The sequence below is a fragment of the Platalea leucorodia genome (assembly GCF_965183815.1).
Source record: "Platalea leucorodia genome assembly, chromosome: 2".
Taxonomy (NCBI): domain Eukaryota; kingdom Metazoa; phylum Chordata; class Aves; order Pelecaniformes; family Threskiornithidae; genus Platalea; species Platalea leucorodia.
This window is the reverse complement of record NC_138824.1, coordinates 118303382-118326363: the sequence shown is the minus strand read 5'-3', so window position 1 is coordinate 118326363 and position 22982 is coordinate 118303382. Positions and strand designations below refer to the sequence as shown.

General features: G+C 39.7%; 1 protein-coding gene across 1 annotated transcript in view; it reads left to right on the top strand.

Moving 5' to 3' along the window:
* Positions 1-22982, top strand: part of EPHA3 (EPH receptor A3) — a gene marked incomplete at both ends in the record, with an annotated part of 227790 nt that overhangs the window by 152493 nt on the left and 52315 nt on the right. The window contains one exon of the mRNA XM_082305127.1: positions 18876-19000. Coding sequence (XP_082161253.1) covers positions 18876-19000 — 125 coding nt within the window. The remainder of the gene's footprint in view (positions 1-18875; positions 19001-22982) is intronic.

Below are 22982 nucleotides of genomic sequence, written 5' to 3'. Positions count from 1 at the left end.
GCATGACTGTTATGATTAACTCCCAGTTCCCAGTTAATAGTCTCTAATAGCAGACTCACATGATTCCTTAGCCAGTATGTGTTTTATTAATAAAAGCAGATTTTAATAAAACACTCATTTCAATAATCTCCAACATAAATTACTCTAGTAATCTTAGTGATTAATTTTGATTAAATAGAAGTGAAAAAATGCTTTGATGTTAGACACATAAAAAGCTAACATTAAATTAGAGAGGTTTAAAATGCTGCCTTTTTTTTTTTTTTCTTTTTCCTTTAAAAGTTTTCTCACCAACTCTGAATTATTGCCAACACGATGGGGGTGTAGAGCTGAACACTGAATTAGGTCCTGGTGTCGTAGCTGATAGCGTAAAAAGGGACTGCTCTGCTTCTGTGGAGACTTATTAAAGTCACTGAGGCCCTGCATGAGTACAGCAGTATGCCCTGACTGTCGGATCAGAGCTTTTGTCACTGCTGCACTATGCTACCATTTGCTTCTCATTTGGCAAGGTTCCATTTATCTGAAAGATGTGAAGAATCTAGACTCTTCTCTAGCATTTGTTTAGGTACCATTTTTTTAGGAACAATGTTTGTCAGTAAAGAGAAAGACTAGATCCTGAAATTTCTGTAGTTCTGCTCCATGCGGTTCACCATCAGGAAGCTTTGTACTGAAAGCATGTGTGCGTGCTTCTCCCACCTCCTCCCATCCCACACCCTGTCCCCAGAATACCTCCATTTCTATCTTCCTCAAAGCACAAACTAAGTTAACATTGTTCTAGGTAGACGTTCTCCTAGTGAGCTATGTTATTGCAATGTTTTTCACTGTAGAGGATAAATCTCTTCTCCTCAGATCACAGATCAGCTCTAGTGGGAGGCATAAAAATGTGAGAACAGACTGTTCCCTGACAGCAGTCACTACATTTCCAAATGCTCTGGAGGACTGTCCAACCATGCAGTAGGGAGGCAGAGGTGAATCTGCGCAATTGAAACATCTTCTCATGATCTCTTTCTCAGCTAGATATTGACTTCAGCTCTGAAACTTGCCTTTTATGTCCATTCCAAACAATTTGCTGCTGTTACGGTTACATTTTTTGGGGTATTTGTGTCAGTGACTTGAGCAGCCTTTGTTTAGTTGCTCTCTTTTCTTCTGTTTTTTATATCAGAGATATTGCCTTTCAGCCTGTTCATCACCGCAGCAGTTAGAAATCACCTGGGAACACTCCATAGAATGAACTGTCTAGGATCAGTGAAAGGTATTTCTCGCAGAGGCCTCCTGCTTTGCAGTGTGCTTCCCCAGGGCCCAGAGCTGGCTGCCTTTGTGCTGCGATGCAAGGTGGATTTTGATTTTGTTTTGGAACACACAGTTCCTGTGACATGGCAGAGCCAATGCATTTCTGGCAATAGCAACTTTGTTTAATGCAACCCACAGGCTGCTTAAGCAATTTGTTTGGTTTTTTTCTACTTTTATGCATAGCCATTTTTGCTTTAAGTACATTTAGGTGGTGTGGGTTACTACTGGCTTAATTGTGCTGTCACCTGATCATGCTGATTGGTTTACTATATGAGAATTCCCCTAGAAGTTCTGCAAGTTGCTAAAATTAGACCTTAAATATGTATATAAGTAATCTTTTAATGCATAATTACAAAAATGCAATTTCTCTTGCATTCCCTTCCTGGTTAGATCACAAAAGGGGCACACCAGAAGCGTATTTTTAGCTAATGTTATACTTAAACACCTGGGCAAGGGGTGTGGGGAGAAAGTCTGAAGATCTTAGATTACATTATAATTAAGGGTTTAACTGGGGGACGTTTCAAAAAAGAATTAAAGCGCTGTCAAGCTGAATCTGGAAGAGACCAAAAGACTCCAAAAACCAGTCATGACTCTAGGGCTACTATTTGTGCTGTCAGACTTTAGGTACGTTCCTTCAAGGACAGAGGTATCCACCCGTTGGATAAAGCTTTGGTTAAATGACTGAGCTCTGCGGGCCTCAGGGAAGTGGGAGAGGTGTATTGCTTTGGGAGGTTGTTCTGTGGATGGGGTAACACATGGGTTCAGTACGGCTGGACGGATCCTGAGGAAAGAGCCCCTGGCAAGCCTGCAGAAGGAACGATGTCAGTCAGGAGGCTGCGAGTTTTGGAGAGAGGATTGAAGTATAGAAGGTCCGTACAACCCGGATCTCCTCAGTCTCTCCTGAATCCAGGCTATTTCACTGCTGCCAGCCTTGATTTGAGAGGCCTGTACCCTTGCAATGGGTATGATGAAGTTGCAATTTTAATCCTGGATTTTCAGTATCCATGTGCTTTTTTCAAGCGCTCTCAGGGCCCATCCCCGCTTAGCGAAAGCTGTTCTGCAGAATGTTCCTCACCCACCCAAAACACTGGTTTTCAAGTATGTGAGTTTCCAAGAGCCTGAGGGAGACCTGCAGAATGTTTTGTATTTTCTAATGGAAAAAATGTGATTTTAGTGGCAGTTCTCTTGGTGGTAAAAATCAGACATTGTACATCTTTACTTCAGATGAACTCAGTTCAAGACAGGCATCGGTTGGCGTTACATTTGCTGGGTCTCTTTGCTCCAAAGGCCTGCTGAAAATTGAACAAACATTTATTTCCATGTTTCTCACCGTACACATGGGCATTTCTGCCTATGAATCCATCACCAGCCTAATAGATCAGAACATGCATAGTACTAATTTTCTGTAATCCAGCAATTGGGACATCTGCCAGAGTGTGTTAAAATAAATTCAGCTGATACGTTAGGAGTCAGTCAGTTTGCACAGCAGCTCCATTTTTGTACATAAACAGATCATATACACACATGCATACACATATTTGTAATTTACATATACACATAGATATATATACACACAACAAGGGTCACCTTAAATGTTGCTGAAAAATTCACTGATACCTTTAGAGTAGCTCTGAGCTCTAGGCTCTGTAATTAACAATCTCAATAAGATTTTCCTGAAGCGTTTTCAAACCTGGTCTAGAAGTAAAGGAAAGGTGTGCTTTGTTGTCACTTGTAAGGTTTGAAACATCCAGACTCTGATTCTGCTGGTGCTGTGAATGCAAGAATAATACATTTTACAGTACAAAACTGTTGTAAAGCCAAGATACAGTCCCCTGAATTGAGGGAAATTCAGAATAATTTCAGAAAATGGATTGGGTTTTTTCTTCCAACTGTCTGGCCTGAGTTTTGCTATGCTTTTATTGCACTTTGTTTTCCTTCCCTTCCAGCAAAGGTTAATGAGCAGACATATCTGGGGAAAAAAAAAAAAAAAAAAAAAAGGTTTCTTGTAAAATATGGCTAGACAGGTAATGATGCTGCAATAGTTCTAATTTCTGTAAGTCTTTCTGTCTTTGGTGTGGAAGTAAAAGAGAAAGGGCACACGTTTCTGTTTAATTTAGTTTGTTCATCATCCTCTTTGCACCGTAATACATGCCTTCAGTTGCCACCTGATACAGCTTCCTCCGAATTATATTGAAGCATTCTGCTGCTGCCCAAAGAAAGCTCTTACCTCACGTCAATATGTTGCACCACGCAGATGTTATATCCTAATCACACCAATCAACCCCATTTAGAAAGGGTCACTGGCTGCTACGAGAGAGGATACAGAATTTGGTACCCCTAGAGGTGGCGTGCCAATTGTGAATGTGCCACGCAGAGAGGCTGACAGCCGTGTCATGCTGCCGGTCTTGTTGCTAATGTGATCAGGTGTCTGGGCACAGATATTCTAGGTTTGCTGCATTTTCTGAACACAGTTTATGGGCTTTTTTTAAATGCATTTGTCTGTAAAGACCAGAAAGTTGTCCGTTCCTTGGAGCTTTATAAGTAACCCAAAGGGAAAAGACATCCAGTCCAGGTCAGGGCGGTTCTGCAGTTACTGCCTTTGGGCTGTAGCAAGCAGAAAACTCACACTGGACCCCAAGGAGGTTTTAAATGGAAATGGGGTGTGGAATTCACTGAAGAAAGGCTAAGATTTGGTAGGGACAACGCAATCGTGCTATTGGGTAATCAGTTTACAAAAATGAGGGAGGAGGTATTCCAATGCAAAACACAGCCATTGGGTCAGGGACATATGATAGCTGAATATGTTTTGCAGATGCTGCATAAGAAGGTAACAGTTTTTCTGCCCTATCACTGCTTTTATGGTGTCACACACTGGCATACAGTTTGTAAGTATAACTCACGAATGTCAAGCAAAAAGATTAATATTTTAACCAAGGACCTGATTGACTTAACAGCACTTTAAATAGATCTTGCACTGAGACAAGGAGAACTTTCAGAACTTGCAGAAATCTGTACCATTAGCAGATATTGATCTCTCAGGTAGGTCTTAGGAAGCCTTGGCCATCCCACTGGTATCCCAGCATGCACAATGCCGTCCCCATCCTTTCCTTCCAGCAGATCTGGTGAGAAGGTTCACTATACAAGAAGTCGTTTTGGTCTAAAATGTTTGCTTAGTTTTGTTTAGCTTTATATGCATTGGTTCTAGCGACTATAAACTCACACAAACAACATGATAGTGGCGTGTCTAATCAATAATAAATACAGTTCTCACTGTATTTTTTGCGTAAAACAAAACAAATACTGAAAGCATCCTCAGCTTGTTGAAACTTGGGGAAGTCCCAAAGTGAGCAATAACAAAACTTGCTATATTCCTGAAGGGGGCTGCACTTCCTATCTAACAAATAAATATGGTATCTGTCTAAGTACAATCTGTATAAGTCTATTGGATATAAGCATATAACTAATGATAAAAATTTATTTAACTGCTTAAGAGCTAAGTCAGAAACAACTAGCATTCACTGGCCATTACCTTTAAAGGCTCTAGTTTTACCTGGACAAGTGTTAGAATTGGTTTGTAAAGAATTCTTATTCTAGGTCTGCGTCCCAAAGTTGAATAAGATGATATGTAAAATTGATACAGAACATTTCCTCATCAGTCATGTTTTTGGCACTGTGAAGAAGCTTAGAGTCTTTGTATTTTCCTAACTTTCCAGAATGTAATTCTGGTGAGCTTCCTCCAGCTTGCTATTTTCAATGTCAATCTTTAGCATTCCTGTAGTTGAATACATCCGGCACCTGGGGAGGACTAACCCCATGCCCCAGTACACGCTGGAGGCCAACTGGCTGGAAAGCAGCTTTGCAGAAAAGGACCTGGAGGTCCTGGGAGAGCATCTGGGACTGCAGTAGGAAGAGCACTACCACCAAGTTGAAATCGAGCGAGGTGATCCTTCCCTTTTACTCAGTACTGGTGAGGCCACATGTGGTGTGTCCCACTTTGCTCCTGCTCAGGACAAGAGAGACATGGATATTCTGAGGCAAGACCAGTAAAGGGTCACTAAGATGAGTAAGGGAGAGGAACATCTGTCATATGAGGAAGGGCTAAGAGAGGTGGGACTGCCCAGCCTGGAGGAGAGGAGGCTCAGGTGGATCTTATCAATGTATATAAAGGCCTGATGGGAGGCATAAAGAAGACAGAGCGAGGCTTTCCTCAGTAGTGCTTAGTGACAGGACAAGAGGTCATGGTCACAAACAGAAATACAAGAAATTCTGTTTAAACTTAGGAAAAAACGTTTTTACTCTAAGTGTGACTGAGCACTGGAACAGGTAGCCCAAAGAGATTGTGGCGTCTCTGTGTGTGGAGGTATTCAAAACCCGACTAATCAAGATCCTGAGCAACCTGCTCTGGCTGACCCTGCTGAAAGCAGGGGGTTGGACTCGGTGATCTGCAGAGACCCCTTTCCACCCCAATCTTTGTGTGATGATTGTGTGCAAAGAGGATATCAGCAACTGGAAGGAGACCTGGTAAGGGACTGATCAGTAATTACTGTCTTCTGTTAACTCTGACCTTTTCATCCATGTAGCAAGGCCTTCTCAATGAAATTTGGGGGAGTAAACTTCTCATACACTTACTCAGGTTGGAGAGAGTAAACCTATGGGTGCAGAGGGCCTGTAAACCTCAATATCGCTGCTTCAAAGAAATTCAGGAGACTATTGTTGAATTTTTATTTTTTTTTATTTAGTAACGATAGCCTCGAAACTCCTATTTGTCACAGCACATAAAGTTTATGCATACATGAATATGGAGAACTGCAGTAGGATTAGCTTATTTTACAGAATACCTCCATAAGACTAGATGGCATTAAAGGGAGAGATTTGATTTAGTTAAATTGCCTGTGGGTTACCACCTCCTCCCTAAGCTTTTTCATCAGAGAGCCTGCAGGATCCAGTCTTATTCATCTGTGTATTGTACAGCATTATTGTATGCTATGGTACTATAGCAAACAACTATGATACTCCCCCTTGGAGTCAGCAATGACGAAACTGAGACCTACTTTCCACTCACTAGCTTTTCCCATGTGAATATTAGTATGCTTGATTACGGGGGGGAAGTGGTTTTAAATTGCATGTGAGCATTTCAGTTAAACTACTGCAAACCTCTGAATAGTCACACTTGTGTTACTCTAAGAATTAGTTTTTTCCTACTTTTAAATTAATTGGGACACTCTAAAGGATTTGGGATTTGAAGTGATCTGAACAAATTAGTTTATAAACAAGTTTACATTACACTAGTACAGTTTTACTATGGAGGCAGATCATTTATGTTTGAAGATGTCTTTGGGCTTCCTAGCTGTAAGAACTGTGTAAGCTCTAGAATATTAACTGCTGTCCCAAGAGAGCTTGTTTACAGTTTAATCTTTAATTTCCATGTGCCGTATTCAAATGGGTCTGGGTCACCATGTAGGGTAGCAAATCCAGTTGTCCAGGTTAGACTGGAGGGGCCACAAGGGCAGAGCAAAGAGAATGAGCAAAATCAAAACCCTGTACAGGGTAGGTGGGAACAAGGGGGTTAAGTCCGTGACCCTCTTGTTGCAACAGCATTTTCCTGGATAGAGCAGCTACTCCACATCAGGCTGAATATTCTGTCTCCAAACCCCAACTTTGCATGTGCGTCTTCCTGAGCTCTTACCCCTTCTATTATTTCTGATATGATTCAGTGTCCAGGGTTCCAGCAAAATAATGATTAGCAACAAAGTTCAGTGAAAATAATTAAATTTTCTGGTTTTTCCAAATATACCCATGCTGATGCCCAACCCTTTTTTTTTTTTTTAAATACCTCAGGTCTTTACTGCATGCCTGCTTGATAATAAAATAGTCTGTCTTCTTTTAATCACTAAAAGCACAGTGTAACAGCTTTAAATGTACTTTTTTGTTTGATTAGTTCTTAAGGACTTAAGGCCATGCAAACCAAGGTCTCAACAGTGCAGCTGTGAATGGTGGTAGCAACTGAGTTCAGCTACAATAAGCCAGTGTCAGTATTAAATCAGTTCCAAAGAGTTTTGTGCTGTCACGTATCCTGGCATCAGGAAAGGAACGAAGGGGACATGTTGTAACAAGACACTCCCTCAAACTCTGCCCTCAGTTCAACCCAGCTCTTCCACACAATCCATATAGGATTCAGATAATTGCAAAAAAAAAAAAAAAAAAAAAAAGTATCAGAGTATAAATAGGAATCTCCACTTACCTGCTGTAGAAAGAAATGCAAAGGGAACACGGGAGGCTTTTTGTGGGCTAAATTCTACCTGGAGATGTGAGTCTTTTCCTAGTAACTATAGAAAGTGATTATGCTCCTGAATTAAGTGCCTAAAAGTGCCTAAACCTGAGTTTTGGTCCCCCCACAATTCAGTTGTGCACTTGTAAAATGTTGATTCCTTTCTCTGTATGGCTTTTTTCATATAGGAAGCTTAAAGAGAATAACTGCCCCTGGATCCAAACTGAGGCATCTACGCACAGCTATAGTATAAAGAATAACAAAAAAACAGATATACCCTATATCATCTGAGGTTTCCCTAGAAGAGCAGTAGTCTGATTATCAGAAGTCTCCTCCTTTTATCTTTTTTATTTCTAAAACCCACAAAGCAAAAAACAATTCTTGTAGCCTGTTTAATTGTCTTGCTCAGTCATTTAACCTACGCATGAGAAGGTGTAGGAAAACAGATGACTGCAGTAGTAGCTGTGCATGTGCACTTCAGCGTGGCAGTGTCAGGTCTGGAAGTTGACTCAGTAATCCATTTGCCTCTCTCATTTTTTTCTGGATTAATTAATAACAGTGTGGTAAAAACACATTGACCAGGTATTTTCTTCAGGTGTAAACACAGAGCCCAGTCTGTTACATACATTGAATCAAATTTATTTTTGCTCCTCTTTCTGTCTCAATATATTAGCTGTCAAATCTAGCAGTTTTGAAACACAGAAGGGATAAGTTTGTTTAAGGAGAAGGTAACCAGTAAGGCACTACAGAGTATTTGCAAGGGGCCAGGATGAAAATTGTTGAAAAAAACTTGAGAACAAAACTGACCGCTAGGTACAGAAATTAGGATCATTGGGAGGAGAGTCTTAGAGGGTAGGCATAGCTGGTTTGTAATATCTTGATCTACATGTGTCATTTGCAGATTGAAAATTTCAAGCCATCCTTTAGTTTCAGCTTGGGGGGAGAAACATTTAAAACATAGAAAGAATCAGTAAATTTTTTAGCGCCATTGTAAGCGACTCACTTGGCTCCCAGGAAAAGTTGTTAAAACCTCTGCAGAACTAGAATTTTATTTGCCTGAAATCTGTGGCTTCAAGGGAATAAATTCAGCACCAAGTTGAGCACCAAGCTTTATTTCAATATATGTCTTTGATTACTTGCAGGAACTGTGATGCTATTTATGTGTTCAGTCTTTATTCTGTTAGGCTAGACTGCACTGTCTTCAGCAACTCACAAACAATGTGTGATGCTCCCTGTTTAAATAAAATAGATATTTAGAAAGGGTTGTGTGCACTTTACAATCTATATCCCAAGACAGGTCCCTTAAGTAGATCTGTCTTCTAAGAGAGACCATTTGAGAAAGCCACAGATGTTTGGTGCATGATATATTTCTTTCTTTCCCTATGGTCCTTATAAAAAAGGACAAGAAGATAGACTTATTAAAAGTGAGCTAATGACATGATGTAGGGAGTCTCTGGTTCACTGACTGTTATTACAGCTGTGCCCCATTACGTACTGAATACCTAGGACATGCTTCTTTTTTTGAATGACATTTATCTTTTGATTTTCAAACATTCCTGGCATAAATAAAGATTTTACGCTTTTCAAATGTGTTTTACAGTTCAGCCCAGAGGCTATTCAAGGATCATTTTAACTCAATAAAACTCCTCCTTTAGGGATATAAACGGGAAGTGTTTTAACAATGTCACTCCATACATAGCCTGTTATTAGCTAGAGACGTTCTCCCTGCAAAGCCTTTGATCCCTTTTCCCCTGAACGTCAAGGAAGCTCTGCCGAGGCTTCAAAGTCTGTGACATACGTTGGTCTCTTCTGCATACACACAGTCCTCATGTGAACGCTCACGACCTTAGAGAAAGTTCGCAGGTGAAGTTTGTGGCTCAGCTAGTGTTTTTCACTTCCAATGCTTTTAGCTACCTTTTCCAGAGGTCATGGTGAAATTGTATTCAGCAATCAGGGGATAATGGTTTTCTCTACTTGCTTCTGTTACATGTTTTTAACATGAAGCTACATACGGATTCTCATTTAATATCTTGGTTTGGTAAAAAAAAAAAAAAAAAAAAAGAAAAATGTAAGTAAACAGCATGCTTAGCACTCAGTGAAATAATATGCCTTGGACTTCTGGCTCTCTTTCCCTTATCTGTGCTAGCATTCTTGGTAATCACTGAGGGAAATAGTCTGTGTTCCTCTTGATCATAAACAGAACTATCAACTTCCCTTGCTTCTTGAAGCTATTCCATCTAGGCAATTTACAGGCTGGGGACAGCTGGGAAAAAAGCGTTACTTGTTTCTTTGGGTTTGAGGCCTATTCCTGTCAATGGGAGTTACTAATGCAATAATTATTTTTTCAAAGCATTTTAATATAAAACCATACTGTAGTTTCAAAGTTATGCACCCCTGCATGTTACAGCCTTCTCATACACACAGCTTTGGTTTTACTTGCACCGACTATGTAAACTAATTTGAGCCTGAGGATGTGCCATCCTGCTCATGAAGACAGGTACCCTCTGAAACCAGTAGATCTTGTTCTGAAAATTAAAGGCTTTGCTTCCTCTCACTAGTGCCAACTTCCCAGTGTTGCGAAGTGAGTGTCCTCAGACTTTGTAAGCTTGACATCAGAAACCCCTCAAGGATGTTATATTTCTTTGTTTCTTTTTACTTTTCTTGCAGTGTCTAATTCTACAGCAGAACATATATGAAAGAGTTTTCTTTCTAGCATTTCTTCTAGTAAACTGTGCTTCTATATGTAAAGAAAATGTTTAAAACCAAACAAAAATAAAGGTTAAATCATCCCAAAATCCAAAAGAAAGTGAAAGGAGATGTGATTACCTTTCAAGTCTTTTCTGTCAGAGATTCTTCTGTCCTGGTTAACCTTTGCAAAAGCAATTGGTCCAAAGCCATCTGTGAAACTACCAAAGAATGACAGGGCAAGAAGTTTGAGAAGTATTGTTTCCATTCATAGTGTTTTCTGAGCAGGTTGAAAAGACTCTGATGGAACTTACTGACAGGCCGGTTCAGGAGTTCTTGGCGATTACTTAAAAGGGGAGAAAGAGTTTATATCATAAATTACTTATCTGAGGGCAATTGTCTTCTCCAGTTTTGGCTACTGGCATTTCTAGAGATGGTTCTTAAGTATACTTCTTAAATAGTGAATGGGATTTTTCTGGGTGAAGAAATAACTAAACTTTCACGGACAGGGAAAGCCTGCTCAGCACCTGACTGTTGATGTTATGGGCATGGTGAATAAATTCTTCTTTCTGAAAACTTCACACCAGGAAGCCTGAGGCTCGAGCGTCCTATGAAGTAATGTAACAATGGGGTAGGGAAGGCAAAGCAAAACTGTTTGTTTTAAACTGATATGGTCTTAAAGACATTCAGTGAAAAATATGAAGTATTGCGAAGCTCCCACCATCACCATCTCAAACAGAGAACAGAAAGAATAACATTTTTGTTATGAGTACCTTTGGGCTGAATCCTTATGAAAGCATATACGGCATTTGTCTCCTCTCTGGAATAACAGCTGTGAACGCCATGGCACCATAATTTTCAGTTTCTGAAGCGAGTGCCTTGTGCAGCCTGATACTTCCCAAATGGACATGGCATTTCCATGATTTATTACACACGTGTTAAACATATGAGCAAGTCTAACATTTTGTTTGCTCTGTGGAAGGCATTTGCTATCTCTTTTAATAAAAAGAGGGAGAAATGAGAACACGAATGTGCAACACGTAATGAAGTTTGCTTTTAATTTAGAATTTATTTGTAAGAGTGAGAAATGAGCTCTGATAATCACAGCTGCTGCCCAGAAGGTTGCCTTTCTCCGCACTTGAGAGCGAAATCAAGCAGCTGCCTTTTAGTGTAATTCCTGCTGAAGCTGCTTGTTTTCCCTTTTCCAGTTCCCTGCTGCCTTTCCTTCACAGCACCTGTGCGATGCCTGCAGTCGCTCTGGAGCCTATAACCACAGGCTGGAGTCCACCAACTTCCAGATGCATTTGGGTACTTCTGCCATAATGCAGGCAGTCATCCATTAAAACAGCCATGAACAAATCAGTCTTTAAAATTGCCCTGTTTCTGGGAGAGACATACACAGCTCCCCCACGCACCTTTGCTTCATCCAAAGTTATTCTGCCTCTATTAGTCCTTAAAGTTTTGTCCTGTTTCATTCCTTCCACATTTTGGTATGTGTTAATGCCTGGATCTTGATAGCCCTCTCCCAGAAACCGGGAACCTTTTCATCCACTTCCTTACGGTTGCATCCTACTGGGATCCAGCCTGGATCCGGTGTGAGGGTCCTGTACGCTGTATACGTGGGCCTCTTGCTGTTGGGATGTCTAGTCTCCCTAATGCCCGCTCCCTGGCGACAGGGAAGGTATGTTGCCTTCTGGCTGACAGTTGCCTAATGATGTTACAGAATCAAGTGACATTTTACAGCCCAAGTCATAAAAATATATTGAGCCTGCTTCAGCTCAAGGAAGAGGTGCAGGAACACAAACACAAGTACTGTGCAAGTTTAACTAAGTGTCCTGGAGATTAAAGGGCAAAGGACTGTGTCTGCGCACGCATTGAAGAGGTGGGTAAATGTATCTGGAAGAGGAGCATGTAGGGTTTAGCAGGTTCCCAAAGCGTTGTTAAAGTGTAACTGCTTCCTTCTCCTCCTGCCTCCTGGGAGGCACCTGGGGACCCGGCGCTGACCGAGCCTTCTTGGAATGTGCCTGTGGGATCAGCCTTGCTTCAGCACAGCCGCGCAGAGGGAGGCAGCGCCTTTACCTGCACTTAACCGAGAAAGTAAACAGTAATGCAATCGGAGAAGGCTTAAAATAGTGCAGCTCCTGCTTTTTGTGAGCAGGCTTCTATAATAAACCCCTTAGATGTTAATCCACGGGCTAGATGTTGGAGATGTAAAGGATCCCAGGACAAGTGTAGCAGTTCATACAGACATCATATTAATGTGATCATGTCGTGGAGATGTGATGTCATTATACTGATTTGCGAGTCAATACTTAGGACTCTGACACAAATGGAATGCTGGTTGGTAGTGGTATGGTTGGATAAACCTAAAGATAGAAAGCCCGGTTCACAAAAACCCAGAAGTTAGGTTGTTTGTGAGTTTGGTTGCGAGTGAAACGTGTATGTGCAGCATTATGAGCAGTGCCAAACCAAGCCACGCATGGGTGCCTAATGCTTGCACCGGGGTGAGTTCTCTCACGTATCCTGACTTTGCGGATGTGACTACAGTTTTCTGGAGAAACTGCTTCTTAAGCGAGAGATCAGTTTGTTCAAACATTGGTATTTCCAGTTGGACTTGTATGATAGTTTTGTTGTTTGGACGCTGGTTCTCTAAGACTTACAGATTTGGGTTTGGGTCCCAGTGGATCCTACTGTCAGAGGCTGCGGATTTAATTTTCAGATTATGATCTTTATTTACTGCTCTTGTTCCACATTACCTCCTAGGGTCATCATAGACATTAAAGAAAATTTATACGTTATATCAGAAGACAGTATTATGATTAGATAATAAAAGCATCAGTTTTCTAAAGAAAGAAAAAGGAACAAGCCTTCCATTTATTCAGCAGTGCAGAAGAAGTTGTAATGTGGGTAATACAGTTAGTTCTGCTGGGTCAGATATGTCCTTGATCACCGTCTTTCAGCATAGCTTGGAATATTTTACTTTCTGATGCTGATAGCTGGTTGCAAGCAAAAGCTGGAAGTGAGCAGGCCATGGTCATTTTAGAATGAAATCCTTCCCTAAAATTTAATTTGTGATCTAGAGACCTAAGCAAGAAACAACAGGACTGTAAATGTTTCAGCAGTTGTACACACATGGCTTCCCAAAGTTAATAGTGAGTTCTCTCTGTCACAGGACAGGGAATTTTCTTCCAGTATATATACATCTGTAAGCCAGTCACATATGAAAACAATAACCAAGGAATAAGGAAAAAGTCAATAAGGAGATTTATATACAGCTGCTATTAAACTGGAGGAAAACAAATGATCTGTTGGGGTCGGTTTCGCTGGGAAATCAATTTGGGCAGAGTTTTATTGTCGTCTCTGCTAGATCCTTCATGTTATTTGCTTGCATGTTTAATAGTCATGAGTGAGGAGGTTTTTACACTTGTGAGTCTAAGCTCCCTGGATCATTGAGTTTGTTACCTTTTCAACATCCACATTCCCAGTTGTCACAAATGCTACCTAACAACATCGAGCGCTCAAAGTACATTTCCCCTTGTAACTCTAGGGAGTTTTGAATGTTCATATTAACCGCTTAAACTAGTCATAAACCAGCTAGACTGTAGTACCAGACAAATAGTAACCATCTGATGCATAAAAATGCCTCTGTATGCGTTGCATGTGACTATTGAGACTGAACCTCTTAACGCATGGCCACACAAGCCTAAAGTTAGTTATTTAAAAAATAAAAGGACTCGTATTCAGTGAAGAAGTTAAGAGTACTAATACATTAATCAAAACACCAATAAAAATGTAACTACGTAGAGGTATAAAGCCACAGGATTTATTCAAAAATCACTGAAATGGCACTTATTCAACTTCTTAGTCTAAAAAAGCATTCTCCTTTTTGCCTTGTAATCATAGAATCGTTAAGGTTGGAAAAGACCCTTAAGATTATTGAGTCCAACCGTTAACCTATCACTGCCAAGTCCACCACTAAACCATGTCCTCAAGCACCACGTCTACCCGTCTTTTAAATACCTCCAGGGATGGGGACTCAACCACTTCCCTGGGCAGCCTGTTCCTGTGCCTGACTGCCCTTTCAGTGAAGAAGTTTTTCCAAATATCCAACCTAAACTTCCCCTGGTGCAGCTTTAGGCCATTGCCTCTCGTCCTATCCCTTGTTATTTGGGAGAAGAAATGTATGTTTTCTAAATGATAAATTAATTTAACCTGACCTTGTGTTGCTATTGATACTTTAATATAATTTTTAATACTTCAATTTATCCTAAAAAGCTTCATAATGCGTCATTATTTGCTAACCCATAGTACAAAACTGGTTTTGTCAGTGGGAGCTTCAGACATTTAAAATATTTGTTCTAGCGTTCTGTTGTTGCACAATCTAATTGTCTTTTAAGAAAGGAAAATCCTGGAACTTCAATGAAAAATGGCTATTCTAAATATGATGTATTTCTGTTCCTTTTTGTAGCCTGGTTTTGAATTCAGTCTCATCCTATTGTAGGTATTTAATGGTTTTTAGGAAACAAGAAGCTCTTGGATCTGTCGTCTTCATATAGAAGACAAAAGACTATAGGTGTTGCTGCTCATGGTGATGCCTTCATTGTTCAACAGTTTATAATGTTAACTTCCTTTAACTGCGGTTTCTCTCTTTGCTGAATTTTCAGGCTCTTCCAAGTAAATAGTAAAATACAGTAACTGAGCTACTCTGGTGAGACGGGAGGATTAGTTGTGTTACAAAATGGAAATTAAGGCTGACTTCTGCTTAGACACTATTTACAACATATTTTATAATTTTTGATTTATTACGTGGTATTCTAGGGATGCATACAAAAAGAAATTAATTCCATGGTCCAAAGGTCAAGTTATTCCTTCCAGCTGCACCCCAGCCCTGAGCTGGGGCTGTAGGTCAGGAAGGCACCTCTGTTGTCCTATGACTGTCCCTGTGCAGGCAATACATACTTCCAGGTTACCTTAACTCTTACCGTATCTTAAATCCATCGATTGCAGTAGATTTAAGCGTAAACTCAGAAGTCATCTGAACAAGATGTTTTCTTAAATTGGGGTTCAAGGACTTCTGACACTTTTCAAACCTACCTATCTAACAGGTATAGCAGAAAACAAAAAAAGATTGCATTAAAATTTAAAAATGTAACAGTCCAGCTTCTTGCAGACCAGCAAAGAAAGGTTATGCCACGTGCTGTGCTGGTAGTTTTTTCATTTTATCTCATCTTGGTCAAACCAAAGTGTGGCATGTGTTCATCAGTTGACGCTGTGTGTTAGTAGTGGAGTCGGTTCTGGACGTAGGGAAAGAAACAATTTAGTAAATAGAGAGACAGAGGGAGAGAGACATCAGTTGTGCAGGGCAGCAGGCACAGCAGAAGAGCCAGGCCTCCTCTGTGTCTTGGCTTACAGTGGAGTCTGGTTTGGGGAAAGCCGGGTTGCTGCTGCAGCTGTGGCGGGCCATGCAGGATGGCAGCCCCTCCAGGCACAGGATCCTGGCTCCTTGCTCTGACCCCATCTGCGGAGGGTCTGCAAGGCTGGCTGGCGGCGATGCCCACTTCAAGATTTATCTTTGCTCCCCTCTACTCCGCTTTTTGCAGAAGGAGGGTCCTGGGGCTGAAATCATGCCAGGAGCAGCACAGTTCGGTTTCACCTGTTCTTTGAAGAGCTGCAAGCCTGGCAGTGCCAGGAGAGGAACTACTGGAAGAGGTTCTTGTGAGGGCTGTCCTCTCCGGGGCTCTGTTTTGTCAACAGAAACGTAAACGGAGATCAAAGTCAACTATTGCTTGTAAAGTCCGATGTGAACACACAGAGATGATGGGAACAGCAGGAAAATTATGAAATCTATACCCAGATATTGAGTCTTTATTTTTAACATCCTGTGTGCTTCAAAATTAAAATACTCAGATGATATACAAGATAGTTTAACAAGATGAAAAAAAGAAAAAAAAAAAGATTAACAATTAAAATTAAATTACAAATACATATCTTCCTCTCTGAACACAAATAGTGTGGTTTACCCTCTCAAAATAAATAGTTGACCACCAAAATATCTGAAGACACTGTTCCTTTATGTGCTGAAGATTAATGCCTTAAAACTAGGTAACTTTTGTAATCCACATAATTAAGATAAGATGGTGATTTAAACAGATTTGGAATGCATCATTTCCATAGCTCAGAGGTTCAATAGCTGTTGGAGTGGCCTGGCATAGGATTAAAGGTGCCTGAAACTCTGTGTTCCCTGTGATTATCCATCTCCCTTCCATTTGCCCATGCAGTGGGATGCTGTCTCTCCCAGGCACTCTGTATGTATAATTTCTAAGCAGCTTTGGGAACCCTAGGGATTAGAAAAGGTATATGAATGTTTTATAATGTTATTGATAACTGCAGAGCAGACGCTTTTCTAATAAACTGCTGTGAGATAAGTTACTGGTAGCATCTGCAGAGATGTGTGTAAATGAGCTCAAAATAATTAATACTGTGTTAGAAGAAAGCTTTTTTTTAAAGCACATCTGTATTGGAGCGTATAAGATTATTTCAGCCTGCCCTGAGAATGCGTTATAGCACAAATTACCATAATTTATTAGGGGAAAAGCCATTTCTGTTCATCATGTATTAATTATTCATAAAATCTGTATTAATGTTACCTTAATGGGAAGTATTACCAGCTGGGGTACTGGGCTTGGCAATCTATTCACATACAAAAAAAGATGAATAGCTTGACTTAAAAAGAAGACATAAAAATGACTTACAGGAGCATAAAAGCTGCAAGCATGGGTATATGGGTTAACATAGAGCTGGCTACGGTAAAGCAGTCCAGCCAGCTAACCACTTTGTATTTTGGCTCTAGCACTGGTTTGTGCCTGAGTGGAATTCAAGTGGAATTAGTGAAGGACGTTCATTACAAACCAGTCCTGTATACCTTGCCCTAATGCTTTTCAGCTCTTCAGCAAGCATAAATCTGGTGAGCCTGAGTAAAACAGAAAGGGACTTTTTCCCATTCTACTTCAAAAAAACAAAAACAAAAACAAAAAACCCACAAAAACCCCTCAAACAAACAAACAAAACCCCTCCAAAATCTGATTTCAGTAATTTAAATCCAGGATAAATTCTTCCTGCTGGGGAAAAAAAATTTTAAAAAAAGAAAAAGGGGAAAAAAAAAAAAAGGATTTTTGCAACTTTTTAATCTTCTTTGAAAGCTATTGTGAATTATGTGACATGCGAAAATGCTGCTCAGAATGAATATGCAAGTGTGTGTATACATATGTGCTTCTGCGGGTGTATGTAGCTTTCTAGATGCTCTACTCAATTAAAGGAGGATGTCAACATTTAGAGTATGAATCAAGATTAGAAGGTATGTTTTGATGGAAGTTTAGCAAAATCAAACACAGAATGAATTTTCCAGAATTCATTTTAATTGAAACTTCTTTTTTTCTGGCTTTTGAAAGATCTCTTGCAGGAATGAAAACCCAAACAGAAAGGGCACTGGCTAATGCATGCAAATGTGTAATGCCTGTAAAGTGCAACTAGTTTTATATGAACAGTAAAAGCTTCATAGCATTCAGCTGAAATTAAATTGTTTAGATCAGCTAGAGCCTTTTTATTAGGACAGCACAATGCTGAATATATAAACACATTTGTTTTACATGTTAAGATAAAAGACTGTTTTATTGGTAAAAGATTTTTTTTTTAAATGACAGTTAAGACCTTTAACGTGTGATCTGTAAGCTATCATCTGATGAATTTTGGCCAAAGCCATGGAAAAGAAGCATTTGGAGTAGGAAGGCAACCCAAAAGAAACAGAAAAAATAATTTTTAAAATTGCATAGTTTTCAGTGAGACCAGGAAACCTAGGCCTGGTCTTGGAACAGCATGTAGAGCTGGGTGGTCTAAAGCTGAACTGTTCAAGAATCTTAGGTAATTATGATTTTTTTTTTTTCTGTAACATTGATAGTACTTCCAAGTTTTGGGTGGTGGGCGAGTCTGTGGCATGCAATCAATTGTCATGCCTAACTGATTAATACGCATCAGAAATGAGGTTATTTTGCAGTTTAGATCTTTTTCTTCAAATTTCATTTTCAAAGAAATGTGGTAAAGGAGAAGCATATATGGGAGCAATTTGTATTTGGAGAGATTACCAACTAATGTTATAAAAGAGGCTGTATTCTGCAGTCTGCTGATGGTTATTACTAGCCGTGGATACCAGGAGCTCCTTGTACATAATGCGTCCCAGCACCATTTTACACTTGCACATGAAGATGTTATCAGAGTTCTGCAGAGTCTGGTAATGATAATAGTTCAGCATTATAACAAACATGTAGTACTGTTATTTTGTTCTCTAATTTAGTATATCAAATGTATTTCATTGCTTACTCTGTAGTAGCAGATCGAAACCATCTGCTGTCTTGCCACTGGTCCGCCAGTCTAACAGAAAATCTCAGTTCATTTTCCTTGAGGACAGTATGCTTTAAGGCATGTTTACTAGGACTATAATCCAGCTGCTGAATGTTGATACAAGTCCAGACCCATGCTCATGAGTCTTTTAAATGGAAACAATCCTCTTTGCCAAGGATTGGAACAGAGATAAACTCAGTTTGCTTTTCTCTCTTCCCTCCTCCCCCCATCCCCTTTACAGCTCCATCCCCTATCACAGTCATAAGGAAAGACAGGACATCCAGGAACAGCGTGTCTCTGTCTTGGCAAGAACCCGAACATCCAAATGGGATCATCTTGGACTACGAGGTCAAATACTATGAAAAGGTGGGAAGAAAGATTGAAAGGAAGGTTTTTGTGCTGGTAATACTGTAATGAAATTATTGCATCTCGCCTATGCTAAGTGTTCGGAGACACCCCTGTTCACTCACTGTGTGCCTCAATGACACCAAGTGTTGAAACTGTTCAATTTTTGGTAAGGAGAACATCATGAAAATAGGAATTGAAATTGTTAAGTTGTGTTGTCTACCAAGTTCATCCCCAAACACATCAGAACAAATATAGAAAGTAATGCAGACAAGCTGTAATACTTTTTTTCTTGAGTACAGTTTACTTACTCAGTTCTGTTATGCTGTCAGTGGTCATACATTTATTTGTCAGCATCCGTGTGTTGATGCTTCCCTGTGGCACAAGCATCTTTCACAAAAAAACAATTTGGAAAAGAGATGGGCAATCCTTTTAGTGACTGGTTTGCACTATTAAAGTTCCCACTTTTCATGAAAAACTGAATTCTTCGTAAATTTTGTGTAAATAACTACAAATCAAAGAAAATCTGCCATTAAATAGGTTCTTCTTTATATTGACATTTTCTTGTATTTACAGCTGTTGATTTCTACATCATATATAGATCTGTATTTAGGGAAAAAATAAATCTTCATAACAGAATGGGTTTTTTTAGTAGATCTTACTGGCAGGATTGAAAAGACCATAAATTGTTCTGAAGATTGTGAATAGTGGTATTAGCCATTTTTAGATTGGTCAGAGAGACCTTTTGAAAGAAAATATTGCTACTGAAGTTGACCAACTTTGAAAAAATGACAGAAAAAATGATTTAACATTTACTAATGCTGTTCATATCTAGAAATCAGGCTTATATTTCATATGTACCAGGGAAGATGTGGTACCAATATCCACTTAGAAACTGCTTTAAAAAAGACTCCATGGGTATTCAGTTAATCTTTAGAAAGTTTTCTCATGGAGCTTACCAGTGGGACAATATGGTATGATAGTCCATGCCTGATCTCCAGCCAAAGGATGGGAATCGGAAGGCCCTATTCAGAAAAGATTTCTCCCAAATTAATATATCATCTAATTTTGGGTGGTTTTTTTTTAGTGAGCACTTGAACCTTCAAAGACCTTGGTAAAAATCTGAACATGCATAGTACTACTGATAAAGGGGAAAAAGAAAGCTTCCTAAACATTTCAGTTCAGTCTCACCTTATAGAGCAGTAGCCTACAGACTTTCACTTTTTTTTTTTTTTTTTCTGTTATTTCAATGGGGACAGGATCAAGTCCGGATCCTGGGCTTGAGAAGGAAAAGAGAACTGTCTCATACACCAGATTGTCTTTATTTGTACATCCTTAACACTGAAGGGACACAGGAGTTATTTAGGCTCTCATTTCCAATTTTTTAAAGAAAATAAAATAGATACTGCCTTTTAGTAAGGCTTGGAAGAGCTATTTACCTCACAGAGAGACTAAACCTGAAAGATCCGAGAACCTCAGCTTGTTTTGCACAGGCCGGGTTATTTGTCTGCATGATTAACTTGGGCTTCATTTGAGACCTACCTGGCTGCTCTTGCTGCCGTTGGCCGTACCTTTGTTTTCCAAGAGCTGCGGCAGCCGTGGCTCAGCTCCACCTCCAGCCTCCCTGGATGGAAGTCCTCGCCTGGGCAGCTCTGCACGAGTACCGCGGGGCGCAGGAGGTAACGCGCGGCTGTGTCGCACGTCGTGGCATTAGGCTGATCTCTCTGGTTTTAGTTGCTCTAAAGGGAGAGAATTTTTCCCCTTCTGTGCCTTTAGTTCATTTTGATTGAATGACGGAGAAGTTTTATTTGTGGTTTGTTTTTTTTTTTTTTTTTTTGGTGGTGTTTTGATCATTGTTCTACGCTGAAATTGGCTTGCTTTATTCAAGAAAATTGTCACCTTCCAGTACTCTTTTATGCACAGACTGAGCATGCGGCTGCTGTTCCCACCGAGTATATCCAGTCTTATGGAGCAACTGGTTGTCATAAGACAGCTTCATAAGACAGCCGCTCTTATGAGGCTGATCTTGCACATGTGTTTCTTCCTTTTGAAGTCTGTGATCAAGAGTACATATGCACCAGACAGCTTTCTTAAACCAAATAGCCAACTGCTTGACAATACGAGCCAGACCACTTAGAGCAAAGGGTTTGTAAAAAACAACCTGCTTACACCAGTGTTTTTAATGTGTGGTCTGCAGCCCCTTGGGGAGTCAGAAACCTATTCCTCAGGGTTTATGAAAGGTAACTAAGAAAAGCAAATCTGTTGTCAGGAGGCTTTAATCCATTGCCCTTTTTAGGTCTGCAAATTGAAAGAGGGTGAAAACTACTATTCCGTACACGTTAAACTTACCTGAGGTCAGAGCAGCCCATGCTGGACTGTTACTCTTCATTTCTTCTCCAAACACCTTTCGAAGGTGCTGCTTTTCAGTCTGAGATCTCTAAGCACCCTCCCTCCCCTCCTCTTTTGAAAAGAGAGCTTGCTTTTTAAACTGGTCCAGTCCATTTGATTTTCTGCTTCAGAAATCATCTTGGTGTGCTCATCAAAAACCCACTGCTGTTAAGTGGCAGCTGCTAGGAAATAAACCCTTCACAGTCAGCAATCTGGGTATTTCTCCTGACAAGTTGTACCTGATTGCTGGTAGATGATTTATGTTGAGCCATTCTTTTCCCTCCTGCTGGTTTATACTTGTAATACCTTTTGAAATCTCTTAGAAATTAATAAATACAGCATTAATGGAGTAATACAAATTCTGTCATACACCTTGTCCATGCAAAAGTGGGGTTTTTTTACTTTGTTAAGTTGTTCTTCAATTTCAAAGAATACGTGATATTTATTGGTAACTGCATGTTACTGATATTCAGGATGTTAGAACAGATTTGGAATAAAGATAGAACATCCTGTATCTAAATTATGATATCCTATAGATTTTCTAAGGCATTATTGGTATACAGCATGTGGAAAGTATTTATTTTCTGCAAGGGTAATTAAGGAACCTATTAAGGTTTTTTTTTTACCAGTGATTGCAGTTGTGTAAGCAAGAAAGAATAAAGCTTTATTTGATGTTTCTAGAGAAATTAGGAGCTACAGTTTGGGGAAATTATTTTAACTTTTTGGAATGAACCTATGGGATTTTAATGCATAACGTAACACAGTCCAAAAAAAACAGTGTTTGGAATAGAATTGTATTTTCTGTAAAAATCTGTGGGGCCTGTTTACGAGGCCCGAGTTACTACTTATTCAAAACATTTAGAAGAAATAAAATACTCTTTCAGAGGAATACTGTATGAAACTTCTAGGCATTTATTTTATGGTAAGGCATAACATTTTATGTTAAGTTAGTGGTACCAAATGACACCCCGGTTTAGTCCGTCCATATCATGCTGTGCTGGATTTTAAGTGTCTCAGCTGTCAAAGTGCACATATAACAAAAGTCAGGTTTTTTTCTTACACAAGTAGATACTTTGTTTCCTCCTTGTCCTTGCTCACATAATTATGTTCTCTGGAAGGAGTATCTTGTCATGCAAAGATACTAAAAAAAGCCATCTCCTAAATACCACACATAAACTATTAATTGCTTCATTTAAATATGTGGCTTACAATTATGATAACTAAATCCCACACACTTTATTAAGGTGAAGTCTGCTGCAAACAATGAGTGAAATTTAATTGCAGTCTCACGGTACTGAAATAGATTTGCTTTTGCCATTGTTGAAATTGTGTGCTCAGTAGACTGGTTAAAGCCAACAAATAAATAATGATATCTAGTTTGTGCTCTTTCTGAGGCTGAAAAAGTAAATTATAGACAAATGCACTTATGTGCTTTTAAACTCTTATTATTCTGGCTTTGAGGGTAGGTAGGCCACGTATACTCCACAAGGTTTGTAGGAACTCTTATATCAACAAATAGTTCACGCCTGGCAATAAGGGGAAGCTGTATCGGGACCGTGGGTTCGTCCCAAAGATGCGTAGTCTAGTTTTGGCCTCTCAAGTGTACATACAGCTG